This window comes from Hyperoodon ampullatus, assembly GCF_949752795.1.
Source record: "Hyperoodon ampullatus genome assembly, chromosome: 15".
Taxonomy (NCBI): domain Eukaryota; kingdom Metazoa; phylum Chordata; class Mammalia; order Artiodactyla; family Ziphiidae; genus Hyperoodon; species Hyperoodon ampullatus.
In genome coordinates, this window is record NC_136928.1 from 81,740,216 (window position 1) to 81,756,944 (window position 16,729).

General features: G+C 51.2%; 1 protein-coding gene across 1 annotated transcript; it reads right to left on the bottom strand.

Annotated features, from left to right (window-relative positions):
• Nucleotides 1-5,679: 5,679 nt before the first annotated feature.
• On the bottom strand, nt 5,680-13,090 carry KLF11 (KLF transcription factor 11; the record flags this gene model as incomplete). Its single annotated transcript, XM_079721140.1, has 4 exons — nt 5,680-5,960; nt 8,973-9,936; nt 11,197-11,466; nt 13,049-13,090. 4 exons carry the CDS (start codon nt 13,088-13,090, stop codon nt 5,680-5,682), a joined length of 1,557 nt encoding a protein of 518 aa, XP_079577266.1.
• Between the last annotated feature and the right edge of the window lie 3,639 nt (nt 13,091-16,729).

Here is a 16,729-nt window from a genome sequence, read left to right on the forward strand (position 1 = left end):
CTCGACTCGGGGACTCCTCTGGGTCCCTGCTGAGTTCCTGTCCCTGCACCACAATCTGGAAACCTCCTCAAGGCAGCAAATCTGGGCACTCACAGGATTCACTTATTTCCTGTCTCTCAGGGTCACTGTCTTTCATGACCTAAGGTCCAGCTCCTGGAAAACTCTCATCTGATACCTTTTGTCTGGTTATTTTGGGTGTGAGAGGATATTTGTTTCCTGTTACTCCATCATGGGCAGAAGTGGAATTCATATTACTATCACTTTAATGTTTATAAACTGTCACAACTTGGCCAGTGGGAGCCCCTTTGCCATTTAGCACAGTCCCTGACACTCTTGATGGCAGCCGGCAACACAAGAATACTCTAAGCCCATTCTGTTATTTCTGGGCCCTAGCTCCCTTTGATAGAAAACTAAGGTTTTCTTCCACGTACGAAGTAAAAGTGCCAGACCCTGAGACAGGCACACTACCTGCTGTCTCTACCTAGTCTTCACTTTATAGATAAGGAGACCAAAGGTAGAGTACCTTTCTCAGCAACACATAGCTAGATGGAGTCAGACCTGCACCCAGGCCTGCCTCAGGCCAAATCAACACTACCTACCAAAGCAGCCTGCCAGGAGTCTGGTAGGCCTTCCCAGGGCCCCTCTTCCCTGGACTCCTTCAAGACTAGAGGTTCTGACCACTCCAGTAGGAACTTGCCATATTTTACTGAACATTACAAGTCTAATCTACCTGCTAAAATATAAGCTGCCCCATGATAGAAATCATATCACATCCATCCATCCATCCATCCATCTATACCCCTACCCACCCATCCACAAGTCTTGTGGGACCCACAAGACTTACAATCAAATTCAATAAAACTGGCAAGTTCTTCCGAGTGGTTAGAACCTCTAGTCTTGAAGGAGTCCACAGAAGGGGAGCCCTGGGAAGGCTCCCAGAGGCTACACCAGAGCTGGGCGGTGAGAGCTTAGCTGCCACTGCCACCCACTTGTCATCATCTCACGCTGCCTGGGCATCTCCTCCCCCAGCACCACTGGACTTGTAGCAACCTGTTTCTTTTTTTTTTAAACACAGTCTTCTTTTTTTTAATTAAATTATAATTAGTCTACAATACTATATTAGTTTCAGGTGTACAACATAGTGATTTGATATTTTTCTACATTGCGAAATGCTGACCCGGGCAAGTCTAGTTACCGTCTGTCACCACAGAAAGTTATTACGGTATTATTGACTATATTCCTTATGCTGTACCTTACATCCCTGTGATGTTTATTTTATAACTTGTTTCTTCTTTATCATCTTTGCTTGTTGACTGGTTTGTCTGCTGAGCTGAGAACATGCTGGGGAGAGGAAACCTGTTTGCAGAGCCAGCTCTGGGCAATTCTGGGACAACTAGGCTTCCTAGAGAGTGGTGAGAGGCTTTTGAGAACGAGCCTCCCTAACTTAGCAGGGACTGAGTGTGTCTCACCCCCCTGGGGTGCAGTGTCCTTGGTGCCCGGACTTCCTCCCAGGATGGGGCCTGGGTATTAGCAACATGTCTCAAGTCCTTAATTTAGAAAGTCCCTAGGGCTTCCCTGGTGGCACAGTAGTTGAGAGTCCACCTGTCGATGCAGGGGACACGGGTTCGTGCCCCGGTCCGGAAAGATCCCACATGCCACGGAGCGGCTGGGCCCGTGAGCCATGGCCGCTGAGCCTGCGCGTCTGGAGCCTGTGCTCCGCAACGGGAGAGGCCACAGCAGTGAGAGGCCATGGCCACTGAGCCTGCACGTCCAGAGCCTGTGCTCCACAACGGGAGAGGCCACAACAGTGAGAGGCCCACGTACCGCAAAAAAAAAAACTATAAATAAAAAGTCCCTAAACAAAGAGGCAGGTTGAAAGCAAAGAAACAGTGGCTATTACAGCCATAAAATAAAATCTTGGTGACACAGAGGGATGAGAGCAGGTAGAGTCACAAAGTTGAGGCCAACAGGCGTGTGGCCGGCACCTAGGCGCAAAGGGGCTTGGAGTTGGAGAGACTTTTCTAAGTGGATTGCTAAATGCTAAGCGCATTGTGATCCTTTACCGCCTCCCCACACACCTGCAGACACACACACACACACGCGCGCGCGTGCGCACACACGCATAACCGGGACTAGCGTGGCTTATGGAATCACATTCCAGAATGGTTGGCTTGGGAAGGCAGTCAGTCAACAGGATTGTGACAGACCGGCTGTGGAGCAGGAAAGGAGCCCAGGGCGCCTCCAAGGTTTTGCACCTGAACAGCTAGAAGGATGGACTCCTTGTTCTTTTTTTTTTTTTTTTTACAGTATGCGGGCCTCTCACTGTTGTGGCCTCCTGTTGCGGAGCACAGGCTCTGGACGCGCCGGCTCAGCGGCCATGGCTCACGGGCCCAGCCGCTCCGCGGCATGTGGGATCCTCCCGGACCGGGTCACGAACCCGCGTCCCCTGCATCGGCAGGCGGACTCTCAACCACTGCGCCACCAGGGAAACCCTCCTTGTTCTTTTTAAAGGCAGCGGGATCACTGTGAGAAAAGCAAGTGTGGAGGAGATGAGGAGTTCAGTGGTCTCAAGTTTGGGATGCTGGTTAGACAGGTGTCAAGCAGAGAGCTGGATACAAGAATTTGAAGCCAGGTGCGGAGTGTAAAGGAAAGACATACATGCGGGGCTCTTAATGGTAGAGAAGTTATTTTTATCTAAGTCCCAAGGCTGGAAAAGATCACCAAGGTTGTGAGGGGAATAGAAGAGGGGTCAGGGAGAGGAGGGGGACCGGCGAAGGAGCAGCGAGGTAAGAGAGCAGCACGGTGCGGCCTGCAGGGGAACCCACCGACCCTGTCCAGTGCGGTTCACAGACAAGCACGATGGGGACCAGGAGCTGAGCCCACGTAGTGCCTGGCCACACCCACGGGGTGCCCCCTAGCGGGACGTGGATATACAGCCCCAGCAGAGCGGGTTCAACAGAGAACATACTCCAGGGGCAGGAGCGGAGACTGTGGCTCCCTGATGTACCTTTAAAGCCTGGGCTGGGGGTGGGGGAAGGGAGGGAAGAGGCTGCCTCCCATACTCCCCTCTTGACACACGGAGGGCATGAGGATGAGGGTCACGGGTTACCAAGCAGCCACGGTCCTCTACTGCCAAGACCGGTCCTGACGTCACACTGGAAAACACAGAAGCCGCTCCTTCACACATTTCTTTCAGAAAGGACCCTCCAAAGAAGCCAAAGGGTGCCCTGAAAGCAGAACAGAACCCCAGAAAACAAAGGGGAGGGTCAGGCACTGGCTACACTGGAGTGCAGTTAAATGACACAGGACACAAGTCCAGTTTGCCAATCAAAAAAGTTTTATATGATTCAAAGAAAAAAGTTACATCACACATATTCACTTAAATAAGAAGTCAAAGTATGTTACATAAAACATAATTCTGAAACATTTAAAATTTTATTAACTACTTGAAAGGCTCAAAGTCAAAAAAGATCAAGCAAAATTGCTCAGGCAGTAAAGTGCACTGGGGGACGTGAAGCCTGCGCCCTCCTCCGATGCCCGGGCCGCAGCAGAGGGACTCCACGCTGAGCATGCACCGCGGGGTTCTGGTTCTCACGTTGCATTTTTCAGATGAAGCTCTTTCCCAATTTACAATCTTTCAATCAACAGAGGGCCAAAGTGTTGCTTACAGAAGGTATTTCAGAGTCTCCTCAGGAACTGGAAGGTGTAAATCAAAAACTTTTTTTTTTTTTAATCACATCTATGCTTTAGCAACAACACTGCTCAGAGAATGAAGTTCAAGGTGACAAGCAACCAAATACTCAAAGACGTTGTATTATCTACCAGAACATTAGCGGGACTAACATTACTTTGCATAATTAAGAAAAATATCCAAATTTAATGCCACTTACAGCATACACATAGAAATGTTTATGCTGATTTAAGATATGAGTGCAAGAAAGAACGGGGTGGTGGGGAATCACGAGCTATAGACGTTTAATTCTGGTTCTCTTCCAACTGTAGCATGTCTCATGACCAGTAGGAATACTCAACTACAGAAGTCTCCAAAGACATGGAAGCCTACTAAACACACAGCCGGCGCTTACAGACCTGTATGTCAATTAGCGGTTGATACTTCATGGGTATCAAGTAACATACAATGAATGACCAGGCAAGGGTTATTAGACTAAAAAGACCTGAACACAAAACCTGATTATATTTATTCAATATTTCACCCTACCGTCATTTTAATAAAGGTAAATGCAAATAAATAAGAGGCAAAGACAAAAATCTAAACACGGCACAATAAAAACCATTCCCAGGCTCCAAGGGCAGAGCAATATCGCCGTGTTCCTTACACGCACTCTCTTGCCTGGATTCCCAACGCTGCCCAACAAAAGCAGTCTCAGCAGCTTCCTGGACACCTGGACACTGGGGCGCAGTCTCTGTAATGCTAGGACCTGTGCTCACTGCTTCAAAGTGATGCCCATGGTCTATTTTCTAGGCAGACTGCAAAATACCCCATTCCAAGTAATTTTCTGTTTGATCAAAACAATTTCCTTCCAACAAAATGAATGAAAGGACAGCTTGGTAGTATTACTGCCGCTTAGTGTAACTTGCATTCCCCTTCATTCTTAATACTTAATAAATAAAGCAATCAGAACACTGGAGCTGGACCATATGCATGTCCGCTTCACCTCACATAAGCTTTACTTTGGTGGAAAGTTCCTCCAACTACTAAGGACATCTTTTTCTCTAAGAAGTTACTCTACCCACAAAACACTTGGATAAGGCCACAGCAAAAGAAGTCAAACTGACAACTGACAAAGCAGCTGGGTTTGAGTGCTTACATTTTCTTTTTTGGGGGTTTGAGGTACAAACAGAAGACTGTGAATGGTCTGCTCTCAGCAGAGTACGGACACTCAGACCCTACAGCAGCTCTCCGCTCAGCGGGTATCTACCGAGTATTTTAAGTTAATCTCTGGGGTACATTCTTCACAAGTCACACCATGGATACAGGTGACTAAGTTCTACTTAACAAAAATTTTAATTCCTTGGGCTACAGCCTTAAAGAAGTGGTTGTCTGGAATCTCCCTTGAAAATGTTACGAAGAAGCTGACTGCAGAGTTTTTTCTCCCCATTTCTTTAAGAGGCCCCTATTCAACCAGTTCTGATTCTAAAAAATTCTTAGATCTAAAAGGCCTGATTACAAAGTTGTAAAGTTTTTTTGTCTGAACAATGTGCCAACTTTACTAAAAGCACGGTTATTATAAAAACGTTGTTAAACATTGAAAAGAAGATTGTAAAATCATCTATATAGAAACTGGTAATTTGAGAACCAACAATATAAATATTTTTTTATAAAAAACAGTATAAAAATTAGTAACCTGTCTCATTTCTTCAAAACAGGAGTAGGAAGGTTGTAAAAAAAACCCAGATTTTGTAAAATTTATTGCCGAAATGTTTGTTTGAATGCTGGTGATTTAGATGATCCAATTGTCTTCCATTTTCCTTAAAAGAGCTCCTGAAACTACAAAAGACACTGAACAGGGTTCCCACCAAAAAAGACACGTGAACACACGTTCGTCAGAACCAGCTCCCTGTGCCCTCAAGACAACCTCTTTCGGAGAGAAAACCATCACTTCCATTCCTGAAAAAAGGCTTTGAAAAATTCCCATCCACAATTCCCTGGAGGACCTTTCATGCAGAGGCCGGCAGGCGCACCAGCGGGCTCCCAGGGTTCTCTGCTGAGGCAATTCTGTTCAGTTTGCCAACCTCCGCCTGCCAGCCAGGGATCTTCTTGGTGGTCATATGGCGCCGGGCATGCTTTGTCAAGTGGTCGCTGCGCATGAAACGCCGATCACACACTGGGCATACAAACTTCTTCTCCCCAGTGTGAGTTCTGCGGTGGCGAGAGAGTTCATCTGAACGAGCGAATTTTTTCTCACAGCCGTCCCAGCTGCAGGTGAAAGGCTTCTCTCCTGGGAGATAAGAAAACACAAAGTAAAGAAAACATAAATGCTCAGCACCTTATTGGACAGGTTAGTTCAGGTCGTTTTAAAACTGTATTCATCAAAACCTAAGACGCAAGTGATATCCTATTATTCTGGTATCAGGTTATTTGGAAGTCAAGAAATCGTCCAAGACGCATTTCTTCCTTCCACACCTAAGATGTACTATGTCAGGGCCCAAAGACGTCAAACTAATCTAATCCTTCTAAAGATATTTTTAAATAAAAATAAATCTTTGACTGTGAACTTGGGGTAGGAGGTAAATTCCTGAAAGGAATTGACTCCTTCCCTCTCTGGAAGCTGCACATCTAAAAAAAATCCCTCCTAGGACCTGCAAGACTTCTCAGAATCATTAATTCCATCTTCATATTTGTTATTACACTGACAAAGAGGTTAACTGCAGAACAGGTTAGAATTCTAACAGCTACCTTCTTGTTGTTACAAGCTTCAAGCTTCTGTCATTCACTCAAAGTTTCAGAGCACCCAGCAGGTGTCCTGCCCGTACTGTCTTCCTGGAGGTACAGGGGTGAGCGGAAAGCCCTTGTCCGCAGAGTCCTCCTGGGCCTTCCCAGCCAGCAGGAGTGCTCCTTCTCCTGCACCCTGAAGCCCTGACCTTGACCAGGTTGTGACAACCATAGACCGCTTGTGCAACCTTGTGAAGGGATTTGTTAAATGCGGTTGCGTGCTGTCACGTGACCTACCTTCCCGAAGGTTTACGACTTGTCTAGTTCATCCATCTACGTATAGTTTAACCCCCAGCACAGCACTTTGTATGACAGGTGGTGAATAAATGGTTTTGAATGAATGAGTGTTGGAGAGAGATCAACTAAATATCTGATGTTTTTCAAAGTTGATTTAAAAGGAAAATTCCTTATCACAGTGATGCTGTGATGGATTTCAAAGACCCCATGTTGAAAGCATAAGGTTACCTGCTTCCAGGAAACTACCACCAGTGCTGGCAGCATACCAGATGGCCAGATGCTGGACAGAGAACCACCCCCCTTTGGCGTGCGATTTATTAAGAAGTGCCCTATGTTTTCAGCATATCAAAAATGTAGCCTTTGCTCACTCGACCTTATCCTAATTGAACAAATTTTCATGTTGGTACAGTGAAAAACTATCTTATCTAAGATAAACCTATCCAAGGTTTTTATTTTTTATGAAAACTCCAACTTAGTGTTTGTGAAATAACACAAGAATTTGATTCTTCAGAACCTTTATGGTTACTTATAGTTAAGGTCTTTGGGAAACCTGAAAAGAGCTTGTATGATCACCTTATCTTCCTACCAAAGGAAGCTGACTGAATAAACAGTAAAACCTCATTCCACTGCTTCCCCACATGTGGAATCTGTGTTTGGATGTGATCTGAAGTTCACCTCAGCAGTCTCAGTGAAAAGCAGGGCTTGCCAAGTCAGTAAGCCCCTTAGGGGTGCCCGTTCACACCGATACAGCCATGACAGCGACCCTGCATCACCAATGACTAGTGTCAGGCTCCTGGGACAGACACCAAGAGTCTCTATCCAGTGAGATCAGACACGTATGTAAGTAACTAAAAATACAAAGGGAGAATAAGGTGAAAAACACAACAAACCACCAGGGTCAAATAAAGAAGGCGAGATCAGGAAAGAGTTCCAAGAACTAACGTTGGGAAGGGCCTTAAAGGGTCTTCAGTAAGCAGAGACGGGCAGGGGGCAGAGGGTGAAGGGTAGAAACGCGGAACTGGAGAGAGACGGTAAAGGCAGAGAGGCAAGGTGTTCACAGGCCAGGTTTGGGGCCTCAGCCCGGAAGCACACAGCCCCTTCCGCAGTGTGGAGGACAGCAGGGCTCCTTCTGTAAAGCCCGCCTTCCAGATGCGGCTTCATTCTGCAAGTGGGAGATTGGAGTTCTAATGTGCTAATTAGAAAGCACTCTACCAGGAAAGCATTTCAAAGTAAAGTACTATGGCAACTCCCTCCAATTCAGCCTTTCCTAAACTGTATTTCACAATTCACTGCTGTCCCCCAGGCCACTAGCCGACATCTGGGGTTCCACGATCAAGACAGTTTACGAAGCACATCTTTACTGCAGAACCTGCGACCTGTTAACTGGGCTTATTATATGTACATACGTGTGTGAACCTTTGAAAGGTGAGTTTAACAAGCAGACTATTTAACCACAGGACCCCTGAAAACAAAACAAGTGACACTAACTCAGAGAACAAGAGTGTCACAGACCACCTGAGACATTCTGCCCTAATCAACTACAGCAGAAGTTCTACCTACCAGGCAACCTCACACCTCCGCTAAGCATGGTAGCCACCAGCCCCGTGTAGCTATATAAATGCAACCTTAATGAAAACGTAAAATTCGGTTCCTCAGACACACTGTTCACATTTCAAGTGCGTGTGGCTAGTGGCTACCCTCCTAATGGACAGAGAACATTTCCATCACTGCCGAAAATTCTACTGGATGGAGCTGATGGGACAATAAAGAGATCATTAAGTCATTATAGTCAGTTTCTTTTGTGAGTCCTTCTGAATTAGAACTACGTATTTCCAACAATAAAAAACAATATTCCTTTAAAGCTCAAATATTCTAGAATTCAAACTCTTCCTACTTTGGAGAGCTCTTTCCCCATAAGTAAGTCACACTGATGTTTACTGAACGTGAATGGACACTTTCTAAAACGCAAAGAATGTCTACTGCAATGTGAAGAGAAAGGGGGAATGTGAGCCTCACCCTAAAAGCCTCTCAATCACAGGTTCACAATCACAGAACTATATTACGTTTTAGCTACTGGGGTGACCAGATACCATGTTCTAAGAAAACCACTGACAGCTGTACTAACGTTCACCCCAAGACTACGAAGGCTTTTCAGAACCAAAGAAAGATGGCCACCTTCTCCAGTGGTTCTCAGCTTCGCTCCCACTCAAAGGCGGCTGGATGTGTGTTTCCCGATCACAGGATCCGACATTCCCTATGCCCTACCTGCTTCAGTTCTCACCTGTGTGAGTGCGAAGATGAGCCTTGAGGTGGGAGCTTTTGAAGTAGGTTTTCTGGCAGCCTGGGAAGTTGCAAACATAGTTCCTCCTTCGGGAAAAGTCTACCTGAGGGGCACAGTTCTGATTGGATGCAATGAACACTGGAGCAGGGGCTAGGGGCAGTAACTTGGTATTCCCAACAGCCATTCCACTCGACGAACACGTGGCAGGCTGCGGGAGGGCCCCCTGGGGCAGAACCAACATCACAGTTCCCTGAGGCACAGACGGTCCCACGAACACAGGCTGGGGCACTGGAGCAGCGTGGGGTAAGATGGGTTTGACAGTCCCTGCAGACACTTGGGGAGGTGGCTTCAAAAAAGCTGATAACATGCCACTTTGTCCAGTCACAGGGATCATTTGGCAAAGGACAGGGGAACTAGGAATGGGGACAGAAATCAGAGGCGTGGCTTTCCTTGGCAAGTCATTTTCATAATTCTTTGGTGAGTAGGTCTGAATTGCAATGGGCCACCCTGCCTGCTGGCCTTTGTCGATGGGGCTCAGGCCACTGGACTTGTGCAAACAAGGCTGACAGGACGCTGAGTTAACGCTGAGCACACTGTCTGTGAGGTGTGTGTCCTGCACAGCTTCAACGTGCCCCCAAAACTGCGCTTCTCCTTCCGCGTTGGCTGAAAGTTGGTGTGCTTGAGACTGGGTGGTAGGAACGTGCGCAGAAGCAGGACTCCCCCCAGTGTGGCAAATGACACTTGTCACCGTGGCCCTGCAGTGAGGGCTGACAGCTGGCTCCAGCAGCTCTGGCTTCAAACCAGGCAGGGCCCTCTCTGCCCTCCTGCTCAGCACTCCAGCTGCCCCAGTAGAGGCTGGGGGGACAGCCACGACCATGGGTGCTTTGGAATCAGTTACTTGGGAAGGAACAACTGTCCCTGTTGATGGCTCCAGGAGGTCAGGGCTCTGAGGAGGAGTCATGCACTTTAAAAGAAAAAAGAAAAAAGTACTGTGTGAAAAGGTTGTTTTGGTTAAATTTTAAGGAACTTACTTTGATCATGTTGTCCCCAAGGTCTTCACAAAGAAGTCTCTAGAACAGACTGGTCAAAGTCTGCTCACAATCACACCCAGTGGATATAAACGCTGCGTGAGACATTTCTCGCTCTCTCCCCCTTTCCCGACCTCTCTCAAACCCATCCATTTGCTCGGTTATAAGGACGCCAGTGCCATTCCTGGCCTCGCACAGCTACTGAAATGAACAATTTGCATATTAGGGCTACAAATGAGAAATCAAACTTATACTCAAGATGAAAGCTTTACACAATAATTTTAGATTCTCAAAGTTTTTTAAAAAAATCTCGGTGGTAATCATTTAACACACACGTATCCAATCAATCACACACGTGTCCTGTGCCTACTGGATGCGAGGTAAAACCTGTCAGAATGATCTGTAAAAGGCCCTGCCCTAACCAGGGGTCCTGCCTACAGCGAGCCTCTGTAACACCGCCCCCGCCACTCCCACTTATCTTGAGCCTCTCAGTGGACGACCCCAACGCTGAGACGTGCTCCGGGCAGCCAGGCCCACTACCTGTACCACCCTCTCTACTACCCACAAGTCCCTTCTCATCCTCTCCAAGTCGGTTTTCCACACTCTCCTTCCAGGGCAGGCTTCCAGCCCAGGACAATTAGATTATAATTTTCAGTTTTGTTAGGAATTGACAGCTCTCGACTTCTCCAAGTTGAGAAGCAGTTTTTCCCAGTAACTTCAGAGCTGTAGCAAGTTAAGAAAACAAAAACCAAAACCAGTGCTTGACTGCACCCAACTCACCCAAGAAAGAAGCTGGCTGCCACAGGGTGGCAGAGGCCAGGGTCTCAACCCAGCTAACAAAGGCTGTCTGGTGCCAAAGCACAGCTGTGGCAGCTGATCCTGACCCTGGCCTGAGGTATCTGGGGGAACCTAAGCCTCCACCCTCAGTTGCCCAGAGAAATGCGTACATTTTGCTTTCTCCCATCAATCTGTACGTTTCAGCCTATGGACATTTTCACCCCGTGGCTGCAAGCTACGATCAATCAATGGAAAGCATATTTTCAAGAGATAAAAGAAGTTTTCACCCTTAGGACCCATACAGGGGAGGGTATGAACTTGCTTGCCAGCATCAGGTGCATCTCCCCAGGAGCTCTTCAGCATGTTTACTGAAGGTACTCCAGCCATTGCACAAATCGCTCCTCTCCCCATCCTCTTACCAGAGTTGATAAAGAATGGAAGTCCTTTGGTAACTCGGGTGTGGCTGCGTCCACGTGCACAATGGTGGAAACATCCCCAGAGTCAGAGACAGGTGTGAGGGGTCTTATCTTTAACAAGTCCCCTTTCTGGGATCTCTGACCCCAGGAGCTCATGCAAACAAGAGCCTCGACAGCTTCCATGTCGTTCTGCTCCAAGATGCTGCACGTAGACCTCTCGCTGTCGTGCCGATTCCTCTCCAGGATTGACTCGCATATGTCCATGATGTCAACCTAAAGTCGACACAACGCGGCGGCTGAGTCCCTGGAAACACAGGGAGGGGCACCGGGACAGCACGAGGACGCGCACACCAGAAGCCCGTCCCGCCCCCGGCAGCACGCGCACGCGCTCTGGCTTCCAGGGAAGGATGCCGGCCGAGCGCCGAGGACCACTAGCTCCGAGCCAGCGGGGGGTGGGGGTGGGGTGGGGGGAGGAGGAGGAATGGACTCGGTCCGCCAGCGGCTTCCACGAAAAATCCTGTTAACAAAGGTTATTAAGCTAGTGTTCTCCTTCGGGAAATGATTAATAACACTTACTTCCAGAGGTGTGAGCTGCAGTGGCTAGTACCAAACTGTCCCCGGGGGAGGAAGAAAAGACACTGATGGCTGAGGTTGGGTGAGATGAGAGCGCAGCCCTTCTGAGTCGGCGAAGCCACCAGAGGGTCCCCACAGACGCATCTGCGACAACCCCGGAGGCTCCACACCGGTGAGGCCGTCACTCAGCAGAGCCCTGGGCGGGAGAGCCTGCGCTGGCTCAGCCCCGGTCCCCACACCCAGGGGCACCGATTCACGCCACAAGGCCAGCGCGGGGAGAGGAAGAAAATGTAAGATGTGCCACAAGCCCGGGCCCCGAGGATTTTCCAGCGCAGCAGACGGTCTCTTGTCAAGCAAGAGCGGGGCGGGAAGCGACTGAAACTAACTGATCTCTTCGCAGAGAAATTTTACATCTACTAAGATACACACTTCCACTCAGTTTGCCTAAACATCCAACCTGTCCTGCCCAGGTGTCCCCCAAAGCACACAGGCAACGCCGCCGCCTTTACAAACGCCGCTCTAGCCCCACTTCTGCCCGCAGCCCGGGCCTCGGAACGAACTGTGAAGTCACAGACGTGCGGGCTACCGCCTGCTTGGCCCACAGGCGGGCAGGGACAGGGCGGCGCGGGGCTCCCACACCTCTCTCTCGGCCTCTCAGAAGTCCGCACGGCTCGACTAGGTCCCAGGTCCAACCGGCGAACTCCTCGCGGCCCTCAGGCCCCGACTGGAGCCCGCCAGGGTTGAGGCGCCGGGCCCCGCCCCCCGGCCCGTGCAGCCTTCCCGCCGGCCTTTGCCCCGCCCCTTTCCCCGCCCCCACGTTCCCACAGCCCTTGCCCCGCCCCCACCTTCCCGCCAGCTTTTGCCCCGCCCCCTCACCATTTCCACCGCCCGTGCGTCGCGTTCCCACAGTCCTTGCCCCTCCGTCGGCGCCCCGCCCCCGCCGCCCGCGTGCCGCGTTCCCGCCAGCCGCGCCCCGCCCAAAGGCCACCTCCTCACAGGGCCTGGTGACGTCATGGCTAGAAATAGACCCGCACCTGAAGCCGGAGGGGCGGGACCGCTGCGGGAGCGGTAGACAAAGCTGCGCAGAGAGCAGCGCGAGGCACACGCCCACTTCCCGCCCCTCCCGGGGCGGCCTCGTGCGGCCACCGCCCCTCTCGGCTCCCGAGCTCCTAGCGGTGCGCGCGCGGTGATGCCCCGCGCGCCCCTGGCCTCCTCCGCGCCCTGGGCCCGCATTGGCAGCGCGTCCCCGCCTCACCCCTCGCTCCAATGGGCGGCCACTCACCGCGCGTGCGTCGCCCGAGCCCGCGGAGGCCGGCGTGTGCATGGTGCCGGCGGCCGGGAGGCAACAAAGCGGCCGCGCGGCGGGAGTTCAGTACGGCAGCTGCCGCACGTGCACGGCGGGCGGCGGCGATCCGGAGCTCCAGCGGCCGGCGTGCGCCTCCGCCCGCCCGCGCGGCTCTGCCCTGGCGCGGCCCTCGCCGTACGGAGGGGCGGGGCGGCCGGGGAGGGAGCGGCCGCAGGGGCGGAGCGCGGAGGCAAACCAAAATACACCGCGCCCCGATGGGGTGGGGCCTGGCGGGCGCCAGCCAATGCGCGCGTAGCCCGTGCGCCGCCGGCCAATGGGTGCCGCGGGGAGCCGCGTGATCAGAGCCTGGCAGCGGCGTGATCGGGCAGGGCGGGATGCGGCATGTATTTTGGTGGCGGCGAGGGGGCGGAGCCTGAGGCCCTGGAAAGTAGGGGAAAGGTCGCGGCGGCGCGGGCGGCGGCGGCGACAGCGGCAGCGGCGCGGGCGGCGGTGACCGCGCAGCTGCGGCCGGGGAACTCCGCGAGCGTGTTGGGCTGGCTGGGAGGAGGATTACGCTTAAAGGGGCCACCGCCCGCAGCCTCCCGGAGCGCAGGTCCCCGTGCAGTGAATCCGTCCAGCAGAGGCGGCTCACCTGGAGACCTCAACCCAGATTTTGCTTTCTTGTTTTTTAATTGGTATTAAGCTACCGTCGCTCTTAGGAGTGCATCCCTGACCTGGAAGAGTTTAGAAAGCTGGCTAGCCCCAGGTGACATCGCCTGCATCTGCGCCTTACCGCAGGCACCCAGAGCCCGAGCTTCTAGGCCTGTGTCTGCCGCTGTCCCCGGTCCCCAGGCAGCTCTGCGCTGCAGTTTCCGCTTAGCTCAGTGGGGGTGGGGGGCAAGACGGGTGCCCACCCGAGAGGCACCTGGTGAAACCCATTCTTCCCAGACCAGGAGTAAGCGTCACCCACTCTGGGAAGTCCTCAGGCCTGAATGAGAGAGATGCCTAGGACACCTTTTATTCCCCCAGGACTTCGCCTGTTTCTCAGGGTGCGGTTTATCCAGTTCTGCAGCTCCAAGTTCCTGAAGTGCAGGCTGTGTTTATGTGTACCCTCACAACCTGCAGCGAGGCACGAGACAGCCCTTCATCCATCCACGTGGCCCACACTTGCTGGGTTTGGATATGGGTCGGCACAGCGCACGGTGCAGAGGCCACAGTGAGGAAGCCTTGACCCTAAAAGCTAAGAGCAGGTGAAAGTCGAGGATCCCTGCACTGTGGGGATTGGCTCTGAGCAAGAGAAGCCCTGGGCCCGAGGAACAGGCCGTCAGAGCACCAGGCCCTCCCCCTTAAACTGATAAGGAAGCGGGTGGGACCCAGGGCTCTGGCCAACGTGTTCCTCAACAGGCCTGCTCTGTTGGGCAGAGGGAGCATAGGCTGACCTGCAGCTTCTCTCCATTTCATCTTCTTCAGATCCTTCGCAGTACCTTTCATGGCCTGTAACTTCTGGTTCTTCAGTTATTTGTTAATTGTCTCTCCACCAGAAGGAGCCCTCCCAAGGTTAGGGACCTTGTCTAATTCACTGTGAACCCCCAGTGCCTGGCTCGCTGCAAGTACACAGTAACCACTGGTTGAATGAGTGAATGAAGGCCAACACCATCTGGCCTACCCACTTGGACATGCTGCAGACCCCTCTACTTCAATGTCCTTGACACTGAACTTCCATTCTACCCCGATCCGGGTTTCTCACCTCCGGAAGGGCACCACCAGATACCTCATCCCTTCACCCCGGAATCTATGAGAGTCACCTTTGACCCTTCCTTTTCCTGCACTTGCTTCCTTCTGCCAATTACTTTGTGTTCTTCTTCTTCCTAAATCTCTCTCAAACTCTTCTTTCCATCACCTGCTCCTGCTCTGGTCCAAGCCACCATCTTCTCTCACCTGAATTATTCCGCTGCTTCCCAACGGGTCTCCCTACCTCTAGCTTCATCACCTGTAATCTGTGCCTCATCTCACTGCCACAGTGATCTTCTAGAAGTAGAGATGGTACCAAACCCATAATCAAACCCTCAGTTTGGAATCCAAACAGCTATGGGACTGAAACTTACTCCGTAGGTGGGAATCCATGAGTCTGCATAACCAGGCCCCAGCCAGTGCTTCCTGCATCATTCCGACCAGTTCCCCAAATCCCTTTCCCTCCTGCCTCCATTGCCTCCATACGGAACCCTGTGCCGCCCACATCAGGTCAGATCACTGTCTTCTGCTTTGTACGTGGCGTTCCTTCTGTGTGGAACACCACAACCCTTCTCCACTTCTACTCTGTAAGACTGCAGTGTGACTCCTCAGCGAAGCCCTTCCTGACCGCCAGACAGCAGGACGACTCAGCCAAGTGCTAAGTGCAGGGTTTTGGAGTCACACCCGGATGCAAATCCCAGCTCTGCCAATGTGGCCAGGCCATGTGGCTGGCTATGTCTCTGCAGAATAGGAGGTGGCATCGACTCTCCAGGAGTCTGGAGCACAAGCTTCTCTCACCTCCAGCTCAGTTTCTGCTCCCTGGACAGCAGGAATACCTGGAAACTTGGGCAGCAGGCTGGCTTGGGGCTCTTCAAGCGAAAGACCCTACCCTTCCTACATCCGTCCATGTGACAGAGAGACAGGTCTTCGCTTATGCTTGTCCCTGCTCTCTTCTTCCCCACCTCTACCCAGATACCGCTTCTCCACGAAGCCTTTCTTCCGCCCCCTGCCTCTCTCTCTCTCTCTCTCTCTCTCTCTCTCTCTCTCTCTCACACACACACACACACACACACACACACACACACACACCAGTCTGTGGTTGCTGCCAAACCCCAGATGCTGGTCCTGCCTATAGTCAGTGGATATTGACATGTTTATAAACTGAAGACAGTTACAAGTCATTGACGCAGAGCCATCACCAAGGCCCTCGTTGGCACCAGGCCCCACAGACCCTCAGGCAGAGCACGGTCCAGCAGGCAGACTGGGCCTCGACACAGATAACTCCTGGATAAAGTAGAGCATGATGCCCCCAGCTAGACTGCCACCACGTTCTCATGGGTCCTCCCAGAGAGTCTGTGTATATGGAAAAAATACTTTTACACAGAACGTAGTGTTCTGTGCACCTTCTGCATCTTGCTTGCTGATTTCACAACATGGCTTGGAGCCTGTTGCAAATCAGTACAAAAAGGTCACCCTCATGATTTATCACGGTTAAATACTATTCTGTTATATGGACGTGTTGTACTTTATTTAACCACTCCTGCTTAAATCACTGGGGTATTTAGGCTGTTTCCAGTTTGCCAGGACATCATGTCCATTCATTGTTTGCCCACATGCAAAAATAACTACAAGATTACTTCCTAGAATTGGAAGTGCTGGAAATGCTCTTGCATTTCTTTTCCTTTTCCCTTTTTTTCCCTTTTATTTATTTATTTATTTATTTATTTATTTTTGCAGTATGCGGGCCTCTCACTGTTGTGGCCTCTCCCGTTGCGGAGCACAGGCTCCGGACGCGCAGGCTCAGTGGCCATGGCTCACGGGCCCAGCTGCTCCACGGCATGTGGCATCTTCCTGGACCGGGGCACGAACCCGTGTCCCCTGCATCGGCAGGTGGACTCAACCACTGCACCACCAGGGAAGCCCCCTTTTTTTCCCTTTTGATAAATT